This window comes from Balaenoptera musculus, chromosome 2 (assembly GCF_009873245.2).
Source record: "Balaenoptera musculus isolate JJ_BM4_2016_0621 chromosome 2, mBalMus1.pri.v3, whole genome shotgun sequence".
NCBI classification, from domain to species: Eukaryota; Metazoa; Chordata; class Mammalia; order Artiodactyla; family Balaenopteridae; genus Balaenoptera; species Balaenoptera musculus.
The window spans coordinates 148266160-148278924 of NC_045786.1; the positions used below are offsets into that span (position 1 = coordinate 148266160).

General features: G+C 36.1%; 1 protein-coding gene across 3 annotated transcripts in view; it reads left to right on the forward strand.

The window, feature by feature from the left end:
* The window catches only part of YLPM1 (YLP motif containing 1), a 68405-nt gene extending 55938 nt beyond the window's left edge, over positions 1–12467 (forward strand). For 2 of the 3 annotated variants that reach the window (XM_036842445.1, XM_036842446.1), the window contains exons 18-21: positions 1226–1277; positions 6378–6508; positions 11559–11741; positions 12075–12467. In XM_036842445.1, the coding sequence (XP_036698340.1) occupies positions 1226–1277; positions 6378–6508; positions 11559–11705 (330 nt within the window). In that variant the 3' untranslated portion in view covers positions 11706–11741; positions 12075–12467. Of the gene's footprint in view, positions 1–1225; positions 1278–6377; positions 6509–11558; positions 11742–12074 lie in introns of those variants that run through there. The other variant, XR_005018678.1, reaches the window with a different exon arrangement.
* The last annotated feature ends 298 nt before the right edge of the window (positions 12468–12765 follow it).

The following is a 12765-nucleotide window of genomic DNA, read 5'->3' on the forward strand; positions in this document are numbered from 1 at the left end:
ATAATCTGAAATACTACCTAATTAGTTGAAATTGAATTATTAGTCTGGCTTAAAGACTAGAAATGTATAAAACCTGTAGATTTCCTGGAAGAATGATGATGCTCTAGTACACTCTTACACAGAAGCTATTGTCATGAAATGTTCAACATACTTTCCAACTTTACCTGTGTGTCAGTCTATTCTATGAACTTGAACATTCCCAATAGTAGAAAGATACATGGATTCTTAAAAGAAGATGCTGACACCTTTGATGAATCTGTCCTATATAATAAGTCCTAATATTAAAGTTCTGTATGTTAAGACCTAATAGAGAACAGAGTCCAAATGAAGGAAAGGGGGAATCAGTGAATTATGTGGAAAAAGCATACACTTGCTAGGTGAATAAACTGAAAGGCTTACTACATAGCTAAATAGGTACATTGTGAAATTTGAAAATCTTATGTAGGACTTCGTTTGAAATAAACCACCCAGTTATTTTATTAAATAAGATATAAATTGCCTGTGGAGATTTCTGGGTTTTCATATAATAGAAAGATGTAATTTTTTAAAAGACATCAGAAATAATAATCTAGTTTCCAACTGATGAAAAAGTAATGCTCTGAAATTGATTCAGTAAAATTAGTCTTTGTAAGATCTAACTGGTAAATGGATTGAGTCATTTTAAAATGAAGTTGAACTTCATAATTGTGTTCAGTGATACCAAGTTTTCTCCCTTCTTTTGAGTATCTAAAAGTACACTGGGATATAAAGTAACTGTCTTGAAGAACACTTTTTGGACCTCATGGCTACTATATACTAAATGGCTACTATATACTAAATACAACAATAGCAGTTGTATTTAGAAAATAACCTAGCTAGTATTATAAATTCTCTGCTACTCTGAATGATGTTAATTGAGCACAGTAACTACCATACATTCTTACCGTATTTGCTGCATAGCTGTTGTTCAGACTACAGTTGTGTGTCCTGAACTGTAGTTGCCTACAAGCGCCTTTATGATACTATTCTAAAGTGACTATTCTGAAATCTGGGCAGTGAAGTTTGGTGAATTTGGTAATTCAGTTTCTTCAAAGATAATGAGACTGTGTTTTCCCTCAGGATATATTTATAAATAGTGAGTGGAAACTGAATCCATTCCCAGTTTTAATGCTTTTCCAATTCAAAAGTGATGTGCATGTATGTGTCTCTTTCTAACCCTTCGAGCTTCTCTCTGTGTACGATTTAGGGTTACATTCCGAAAAGCAAATGGGAGATGGACACATCTGAGGCAAAGCTAGGTGGGTATTTCCTTTTTCCTGTTTTTATATGTGATACCTGATGGTAATGGTCATAGATCTTTCTGCTATAAGAAGAACAAGTTTCCCAAAATTTCTGCTTAAATGAAGATTTTTGGCCTACCTTACATCCTCAGTCTATTTTGTTGGCTTTCATTTATGTCTTGTGACAGAGTGAAAGAAGAGTATTTTAACAGAACTACCTTCGGTACCACTTAAAGTTTTTAGAGTAAATGGAAACATGTGATAAATTTAGTAATAAAACACTGTCACTTCTAAAGTCCATTCATTTATATTAATCAGAAATGTTGGTGTAGGTGAGATTTCTACTTTTTTTAAAAAATGTTTAACTGCAGTCCAAAGTTGAACCTGATTATGAATACTTTGGGTAATAGTAGTAGTAATAATAATAAATATTGACGTTTAAAAATTAATTAAAAGGCAGTTATTTTCCTTGTATAATAAATTAGAGTTTCTGAGTTGGGGAGGTAGATATATAATTCCGGTCTTTGAGGAGCCTGCTTTGTAAGATTCCGTTTAAATTTTCCTCCAGCTTGTCCTTAGTGCCAGATTACAAGGTAGACTGGTGAAAATGATTGTCTAAATCAAAAATTGGAGTTGCTTAACATGGGGTTCTTTGTCAAGCAGAAAATCATACATATCTAATGGATTTTCCCCCAATATTTCACGGTAATATTGCAGAACAGTTTTTTTTTTACCTCACCTAAAGAGAACCATTTAACATGTTGATTAAGATGTATTAGTAAATAATTTAAGATAATGGTATAAGATTTTTTGAAAGGATGTACCTTACTAATATATGAAGTATGACTGTTGGTCTCTGCATTTCTCCTCCTGGAATTATGCTGTAACTCCAAAGCTGAAGTAACCATAGAAATATATCTTAAATTTATAGAACAAATGTGAGTCATTTAGCTGCTTCACTGTTTGGGGCATATTATCTGTGTTTCTGACATCAGAGGGATGCACTTTACACACAATTGCATAGGCTATGCTTTTCATTTTGCCCAGCTGATCATGTGAGCCATTGATGACGACCAGGTCCTATGTGAAAAGATAATTCCGTAAACTGTAGTATTACCATATTGTTGCGATAGGTGATTTGTTGCAAAGTCTAGGATTTTTTTCTAGTGTATGGCATGTGAAAATTGTATGTGGTTACTGACATATTCTTGCATTCGTCCTCCCTCTGTGGGAAATCTTAATAATAAACCATCTCCTTCCCTAAACTTTTAAAGTATTCATAAGTGTTTAAATGCAATTAAATATGTAGGAAAATAACAATCACAAATTACTTTTTTAATAATAATGCTTTAGATATGTTTATTTTAAGATTAGATTAAATCTGAAGTTCTGTACTTATCGAATAACCTATAAGACTATAAGATCATTTCCCTATTTTCTGGTTCTCTAAGTAGTGATTATCTTTTGGGGCAAAGAGAAGTGGTAATTAAAGAGACATGGGGATTGTAAAATATTTTAGCTAAGCATATAATCTTTAGAGGCCTTATGTAATATATTATCTAGGATAATGCTTTTTTTTAACTTGAGCTAGTCCACTTTCTATTTTCCTTTCTAATTTCTAAAGAGAAAGGAAAATGGAATTTAGTTATGATTATTCAAGATAATATGACATTAATCTTGGTATCAATTTCTGGAAAAAATTCTGGCCTATCTACTATTTGCTTCTCAGAAAATACATTTTATGTAAATTCAGTCCATTTTAAAAGCAGAATGTTAGACAGTGATCCAGAAATAGAACTGTTAAATAAACCATTTCAATTAAAGGCACTGAAGATCTAGTAATGAATCTAGGAAATAAATTCTTACGTGTTTGCAGTTGGGTTTTTGTTTGTGACAGTGATGTTTCGTATAATGACTTGCCTCTTGCACCACTGTGTTATCTTGAGAGCTATATCATCTGTAGAGAAAGGCAGATGGAGTGTGAGCATTCCTGAAAGTGCTTGCTTCTTTGAGATTGGTCCATGGAGCCAATTGAGAAAAAGAAGAAGAGCCTAAAACATGAGGCTCTTCATTTGAGAATTAGCCTATTTATGTTGCCTTCCTTATCATAGCAAATTCAGTAGATTTGAGTAGCAGGTACAATTTATTTTTCTGAGTATTTTACCAACACTTCTTAAATTACTCTTGGTAACATGATTATGCTGGGTGGAAACATACTAAGCTTTAGCAGTGTCATACATTGAGCTAGACAAGCTGAATCTGTAACTGAGGAATTTTGATTTACAAATGAGTCTGCCAGTGAGAAAATACTCACTTACCTATAATTTTTCAAAGAGCTGTTAAATCTCATTGTAGAGTCTTGATCTGTGTTCATTAAGTACAGTATGCAGTTCAGCCTGTGTGTAAGTGTTAAATTGGAAGTGGTGTAATTTTAGAAAAATTCAGAACTGGCCTGAGCTGCATCTGGCATGGGTGTCATGGAGTTGTTGAAGACTGCCTGTGGCCCACCTTCAGTAGCACCTGAATGGCTCCTTTCCAGCTGGGACACAGGCACCCTAATGCAAGGGTGGGTGTTACATGCCACATCAAATGCTGGGATTCAGCATTCAAGCTACTTAAATTCCACTGACATGATTTTGGTTTCTCAAACTGAAAAACCAAAAGAATATTTGAGACTGTTGTCATCCTAATTTAGGCTTCTTCATATCGAGTACTTTTGCTTTTCTCATCTCAGTGTCATTTGTCTCTGCTTATGAGTTATTGTGTACTGGCCTTCTACGTGTCAGGCAGTTTCATCTCTTCACAGTTGGAATGCAATTATTATTTGTATAGGCACGTAACCCTTGTGTGTTCACTGTGATCAAATTTTCAGAAATACCATTTATGTTTAGAAAATATATAGATATAGCTAAAATTTGTTTTCTGTTGTGCTGTAATAATAATATATACTGTTTTGAAGACGTGGTAAAATTCTGTGACCTGCCAAGTTGGATATTTAAACTTTCATCTTCATCTTAAAACTTCACCTTTTGAAATTCAAACCTCTGAAAATCATTAGTATGAGTGTGTTGGACACCAGTCCTCTTCTGTAACTAACAAATACCCCAGATTCCTCTTCCTTCACCTTATGCCATACATCTGTGTGTTTGGGTTTCCAGGATGCCATGTGGAAGAGGTACGAACCTTTCTTCAGCCCCAAGAAGGAAACTTTAAACATGTTGTGCACAATAAAATTTCAAATTAAACATTACAAACAAGGGTGTTCAGACTAGAAATACATGCTCTTCTGAACTTCCATGTTGCAAATATGGGACTCCTGGTGTGTAACTCCTGTCATACACCCAGTGTATGAGGAAAAGTTCTTGCAGTTTTCTCACTGCCCTTCTGTATTGCTGCCTGGCCATGTTCTATTCTTAGAATTGAAATATGAAATTTTCCTTTGAAGTATGTTAATGTGGAAGTTGATCTTATTAAGTTTGGAAATCCTTTGAGGTTTATTCAATAAGTGTATTGGAGCTGCCTACTCTTCTGCTAATACTGTACACTGTTGAACTGAGAACAGTTTTACTGTTTGTGGGACTTCGTTGGTTTTCTAATACCATATTCTATGTCCCTGTGCAGTCACTTCTTTAAGATCTTGTATAATATGGCCTGTCATATACATGTAGGTTAGAGCCATTTGGTACAGCATGTGATTTACAGAGGAGATTAGAAGACTGTTTCTGTTGAACTCAATCCGTGTTAAAAATTTTCCAAAGTGATATGATAAAAATTTCTTGGGTTTTGTAAAGTGTTGTAGTTTGCCTTGCTGATATTTCAATAATATTGCTTTTATGGGGGAGGAACTTAGGAAATAAAAGCTTTGCCAAGTATGCAAAATCTTACTGGTTTTTGAGGCCTGTATGGTATGCACAGTTAGTTGTGTGTATAACTTTTACATTTGAAGCATAAACTCACCTTGCCTCCTGCTTCCATTGTACTTTTCTTTTCATGTCAAGTTCTCTCCACCTTGATGCCTAAAAGGTTTCTATTATATATACACTCTGGACCCTTTATGGACTTAAATGAAGTGTGGTTATTGTGTGTTTCTGAAGTGTTTAGGTTTTCCTTTATTGACCTACTTAATAATAGTGTGTTTATAACTACAGATGATCCAAAAATTTAGTGCTTCAATGTAGTGCATATATATATATATATATATATATATATATATATATATATATATATAATGTATGTATATGTATATATATATAAAACTCATAATATTTCACATGTAGAATTCAAAATCAGAATTAACAACCAATAAACAAACCCACACATTTTCATCGTGTGTTCTTGAAGACACCTAAACTCATATCTAATAATTTCTGAATCAGCAATCCCTGTTCATTTAATTGATTACAGTTTGGGGCTTTTGGAAAGCCTCTCAGATTGAGGATTCAGAAAGAAAATTCAGATCCAGCCACTTTGGCTGACTAGCCCTTAGCCTCAGGATGGTCAACAGCACTTCATAGTATAACCAAAGAAAGTGGTGATTTGTATAATCAACTTACTCATAAACATTCTCATGACGAATCGTCTCACAGCGGTCAGAATCCCAAGAAACTGTTCATCTAAAACCTTTCTGAACGTTAGCTTGGCTCATTAAGTTCTTGTACTACCTGCTTTTCATATAATACGATATCACACATGATTGCACATCTAATGGGTGGTGTTAATATTGTGTTAAAGAAAAAAAAGAATGAAAGAAATTGCTTTTAGAAAAACCCAATGTTGCATTTTCATCAGAACATGAGAGCTGAAGTGTTGTGATTTTAGGTGGGGTGGGAGGATAAGGAGGCCAGGAAACAAGGGCCTTCTCTTGTTCTGCCCATATTTGTTACTTAAACCAACATAGTAATATAAAGGCTGCCAGTATGAACACCAGATAAACAATGGAAATTGCACAGAACTTGATATTATCTCAGCCAAGAAGATAGTTTGGATCTACAAGTGATGCTGCTCTCAGAAATGCGGATGTGCTCTCTGACAGTGTTCCAGCCTTCTTTTCCCTTGTTTGTGTGTCGTGTGCCAACTCACACTCTTCCTTAATGCTGCGGCTCTGTGTTTGTCCCTCAGACAAGTTGGATGGCTTGAGAACTGGTACTAAAAGGAAACGTGACTGGGAGGCTATTGCCAGCAGAATGGAGGATTATCTTCAGCTCCCTGACGATTATGACACTCGTGCTTCTGAGCCTGGGAAGAAGAGGGTAAGAGACTGTCAATAACTACCAACAGATAAAGGGCCCGTTTAGGCATCTGATTTTAGAAAGTTATAGTCAGATAATCATATGAATGCTGTTTTTTTTAGAGTGGTTTGGTTTATACTGTATCATATTACACATTAAAAAAAGAGTCCTTACAAATTATCAGATCAAAATGTACAAGTAACTTAAAAAATGGAGAACAGAACCTCACATGGCTAGCATGTTGTCAACCTTAAAGGAGTTTGGAATGGCTGCTTGTGCCATTTTCTCATGGGGCAAAAGAGCCAGGTGCAAAGTAGAGTATTAAAGAGAATCTATGGGACTTCTTAATGGATTAGATGTCGAGGGTCCAGGATGGATGAAATCAAAGGTGACTCTTCAGGGTTCTGGCCATAAGTATTCCATGTATGTGGTGCCATTTACTGAGTTAGTGAAAAGTAGGGGAGGCATAAGTTTGGGAGTGAAAAATCAGAAGTTCAGGGAGGTACCAGTTAAGTTAGAAGTGATAATAGGACTCAGGTCTCCAAAATTTAGAAGTTCAGATAGAGGTAAATGTTTTAAGAAGTAAAGAATAGTCCATTGTTAAATGATACAGGGAAGACAAGTAAATTGAGAAAAGAGAAATAGCCATTGAATTTGGCAACATGGAGATTGTTGATGTTTGATCAAAAAAAAAAGGTCAAGCTTTCTTAGAGAGTTGAAGGACAGAAGCCAGTTTGGAGCAGATGGTAGAATAGGAAATGAGGAAGTGCAGAACAGCAAATGTAGATAACTTTTTGAAGAAGCTTTGCTATGATAGGGAGCAGAGTAATGAAGCCAGGATGTTGGATAAGTCTTCCATGTAGATGTCAAATTCAATAAAAGTGATAATTGTATATATCCTTTAAAACAAAATAAAGTAAGAGGGATCATATTACATATGATTTGCATAAACCTTTTCCAGCTAGTCTGTCTTGATCTTTCTATTTAAGTATATACAAACCTACAGTTCTTTTTATTTATTTATTTTTTTTTGGCTGCGCCACACAGCTTACAGGATCTTAGTTTCCTGACCAGGGATTGAACCCCAGTCCTCGGCAGTGAAAGCGCAGAGTCCTAACCACTGGACTGCCAGGGAATTCCCTACCGTTCTTTTTAAATGCCTGCCTAGTGTGCCATTGTTTGGCTGAATAATCAGTTATTTATCCAGTCCCTTATCGGTGGATGCTTATGCTGTTTTTGTTTTATTGCTAATATAATACTCTGGTTAAAGTCATATGCATACATCTTGGCATCTTTTTGACAGTATATCTCTAGGGAATATTTTTAGCCTTAAAGCTGCAAGCTCATAGAATATGATTTATCATTCTGACAGATATTGTGAGATTGTTTTCCAAAAAGGTTGCACCTATTTATACACCCACATGTAAGGAAATGCCTGTTTTTCCACACTTGCACCAGCAGTGCTGTTATTGAACTTTTTAACTTTTGACAATCTAATAGGTGAAAAAAAAAATGGTATCTCATTTTTCATTTCTCTAAGTAAGAATGAAGTTAATAATAATTTCTTTATCATTACACATCATTTCTTTTTTATGAATTCCCTTAGTAATTCAATATTAAAAGGATATTTATTGTAAGAGAATAAAAATGCCAGTAAAACTTCATTACAGTGGATACCATTACAAAGGACTCCAGGTTTCAAAGCTCTTTCAAATATTGCAGACAGTCCCTAGACCTGCCCTTGTCTATGTCTTGAGACCTGGTTAGTGGCCTTCCGTATGTGCCCAGCTCCATGCAGGGACTACTTGTCTTGATACCTCTTATTCCAGTTTTAAGGTTGGGGCAACAGAAAAGTAGAAATAGCTCTTCCTTGGGCATAATATTTTGGTGTAACAGTGAATAATTCCAAATGAGAAATATTTTTCTCTAGTTCATTTTTAGTCAGGTAACTATTACTCTCTTCAATCAGGAGTATGTGATCCCATGTAATTTACTTTGTAAGCTGGGTGGACAAGAGCATGAGCGATACACATCCTAATTCTTGTGGCTCCTCTTTTCACTCTCCTCCCTGCCTCCCACCCTCATTTCAAATAGCTCTTTTTTTTTTTTTGAGGAGATAGTAATTTTTTTTTAACATTTTTATTGGAGTATAATTGCTTTACAATGGTGTGTTAGTTTCTACTTTATATCAAAGTGAATCAGCTTCAAATAGTTTTTAACACTCACACCACTTACCAAAATCAACATCAGAGCACAGGGAAATCCTACAGGTAGCAAGGAATGCAGGACTCATTACTCATTCCTTTCCTGGGGTCTCTTGATTTCTATAATTCAGCTTTTTATAAATATTGGGCAGGTTTCTGGGATTAATTTACACTGTAACACAAAGGTAGTTCTGTAGAGTTGATCATATTAGAATTTTACCAAAATGGCTAGGTTTTAAAATATAATTTATTTTTTTAAATTTCCACTTGCTTAGTTGGATATAAAATGGACTTTAATTTGTGTTTTTTTGATAACTGTGGAAAAGTGAACATTTCTATTGTTTTGTTTGCTGAACTCATACATTTCAGAAATATTTTTGGTGACAACGGATAAAATATATGTATCTGAAACTTTTGAGTATTGGTCAAGAGTTTTCTTTATTATAACTTTTTTTTCTTTTTACAGTTAAGATAAATGGCAAAAAATTGAGATTGTAAATCTCAGTGAAAGTACCTCTAGGAAGATTAGGAGGGACACTGACATTTAAGAAGCCATTTCTAGTTGAAAGTCATTATTTTGCTCCATATATTTTTAGTGTTTTTGGTAATTATTAATTCCTTCTACAGCGTTGTATGTCTGTGTGTCAGGTCTGTGCAATTGGAGGCCACTTAAAGAGTGGACCTCCACTGGAGGAGCCCAACATGTAAATGAATAATGTTGATACAGCATCAGTTTTAAAGACTTAGAATTTAAACTACAGATTTAAAAATTAGCTCTTAGTTTACTCAGGGCAAGATTGATTAGTGTGTTTAACTCTGTGGTAAGGAAGTACTGTGGACTGGTTACCGTTTCTTTGTTCAGTGGCCACAATCCATCTGTCCATCTGTCCATCCATTCTTCATTCCCCTTAACCATAGTCATCTTTTGCTAAAATGTGTACCCTTGATCCCAGGGAGAGCTGAGAGAGGGTGCATGAATCTGTCAAAATAAATACATCAGCATGAATGGGCAGAAGGCCCAGAGATCTTGGTACACAGAAGCCCACATTGTTTATTAAAATAGCTTTTTACTGAGGCCCATGAAAGAAATTGAGTCATAGGTTTTCTACCCACAAAAAAATCTACTTTAAAAAGAGTCAGGTGTTATCAGTTTTCCCCCACAGCTGTTACTGTGTATCTTATCTTTAGCTAAGTGGTTGCTAAAAACAATGGTGGGGGTGGGGGGGAAGAAGCCTAGTCATTTGATTACCATTCCTATAAATGATAATAGGGAGGGTCAGTGTACCTCTAAGAGCAATTACACTTTTCCAGGTGCAGCATGGTTGAGCATGCTCTGGTTCCCTTTCCTTGTCACAGACCACAATCACAATAAATCACAAGCCATGTTTAAAATACAATCTCTGCAGAATTTGGTACTAGGTACTGCAAACCACAGTTTCATAGTCTCTCTTTTTTAGGTATTTCATTTTTTAGAGGATATATCTTCTTATATTTTTAAAATTACTACTATAACATGTAAGAATCCATATTTTAAAAATATCGGAATACCAATAGAAAATATCCCTGATCTATATACTTGTAGTTATAATCTTGCCATAAATGGTATCAACTGAGTCTGTCTCTTGGTCTCTTCATCTCATAAATGAAAGTAATAATACCAGCTCCCTGTTTTCTAAGGATAAATTTCAAAAAAATTTATTATGTGGAGGTAAATAAAACTTAGTCTTTCGGGACTTCCCTGGTGGCGCAGTGATAAGAATCCACCTGCCAATGCAGGGGACATGGGTTCGATCCCTGGTCTGGGAAGATCCCACATGCCGGAGCAACTAAGCCTGTGAGCCACAACTACTGAGCCCAGGCTCTGAAACTACTGAAGCCCGGGTGCCTAGAGCCCGTGCTCTGCAACAAGAGAAGCCACTGTAATGAGAAGCCCACGCACTGCAACGAAGAGTAGCCCCCACTCGCTGCAACTAGAGAAAGCCCGTGCATAGCAACGAAGACCCAACGCAGCCAAAAATAAATAAATTTTTTAAAAAAAGGAAAAAAACAACAACTCAGTCTTTGATCTAGGGTGTATATAGTCTGTTAGGGAAGAGAGATCTGTAAGTGGATGATTGCAATATAGTATGGAAGTTCAAAACTAGACATGTCAAAATCCAGAATTAACTCCAGGGAAGCAATGATTAATTATTTGATTGGCAAAGGGCAAGAGGGATAAAGCAAGGGTTGATGACTAGACTCATGCCAGGTGGACCAGGTTAGAACAAAGACGTTTCAGGAAGAGAGTCTAGTTTATGCAGCCTTACGGAGATGAGAAATGGCCCAGTATGCTCTGAGAGCTGGAAGTAATTTTGTGTTGCTGTATGAAGTGCATAGGTACTGCCCAGAGATGCTGCAGGAGAATAGACAGGGCCAGATCCAGAGGGACCTGTGTGCTTGGATTTTATTCCGTAGGTAGGGCACAGATTTAAAGCTGTGTGTATTTTAGGACGATTCCTCTGGCAGAGTGGATCGGAGGGAGTGAGAATGAAAATAGGAAGACTAGGTAGAGGTTAGTGCTTTTCTTTAGGTAAAAAAATGAAGCCAGTGAACTAAAAAGGAGTGACAGGAGGGGGAAGGGGATATGACTGAACTGAGGGCTGAACTGTTCAGGAGCTGGAGTGGTTAGGACTTGGTGATTGACTAGAGAGTTTTCTTTCTGTAACTTAAGATATATGGCTTTCTTCAATTCTCCACAGTTAACTTCTCATTTTTTAACCTCCTGGCTTTAAATTAGTTATCCTACCCATTAGACTATTCAGAAAGCTAAGAGGCTCTTTGTGTACTTATTTTTTCTAAAGCCCAGCCTAATGCTGTGTTCTTTTTAGGTGAGATGGGCAGACCTGGAAGAAAAGAAGGATGCAGATAGGAAAAGGGCCATAGGTTTTGTGGTCGGACAGACTGATTGGGAGAAGATCACAGATGAAAGTGGTCACCTGGCTGAAAAAGCCCTCAATCGAACCAAATATATATGAGACTTAGTTTTTGAATGGAGTCATTACTCCTCTAAGGTAAGGGTACACAGTCATATAAATAGCCTACTGTTTGTTGTTTTGAAGAGTTTGAGATAAAGAAGACAGCATGCTTTGCTAAAAATGCTTCTCTTCTTGTATTGTTTTCTGGTTCTAAAAGAGTAAGTATGTGCTAGTTGCCAGCATTTGCAATACAGGGTATTAGAAAAGGAAGCAATTTTCTGCAACCTGGCTTACTTATGAAAATATAAGACTTAAGAAAAGCTTGGATTCTGTAGATTTGGGAAGGAGTGGAGTGATGAGAGAGACTAAGGTCTGCTGAATTTTCTCTCTGTTCCTTCCTGCTGTGACAGCCTTTTCTTTTCTTTCCAGGTGGTTCGCTTTGAGGTGGTCTGAAGCCAAGGCCTCATGGAGCTTCGTTGTGTGTCACCTTGCTTCCACATTTCAGTTTTTGTTTTGTTTCTACTGCTTTAGTTTTTTAAAGTTCTCCAGTGTCCCCAAGAGGTATTAGGATCTTGCTCTACCCAAGCAAGACATTAATTTTTCTTTTTAACTACTTTGGGGAGGGAGGGATTGATAGCTTAACTGCAGAAGCCAGGTGGTGATCTGCCGGAGGACTCCAACAGACATCGTTTCCTCCACTGTACAGTGTCGCAGACTATCTCTATCATCATTGCTTTGTGGCTGTTTTTGTTTTTTTACTGTATGTAACTGGTAGCTGATTGTACTAGGATTAAAAAAAATAAACTTTCATGATAAAGCCAATGAGATTCATGGGCTGTACAGCATGAGCCCCTTTCTCTTGTTTTCTTAATTTTATTTTTATTGCTTTTTTAATATGGTGTGTTCTAATTACATGCTAATTGAACATCCCAAAACCTCTTTTCCATTGAATATTATGTAGCTCAGTGATTCCATAATTCATGTAAACACAAGGCTCAGTGATGTTCACAACACTTACCTTTGTTTTATAGCTGATTTCTTTCTCTATCTTTGTGTCTTGAAGACTAGTAGAGACAATTTCAAATATTCCTCAGTTCCCTGGAGCACATCTGTTCTGTAT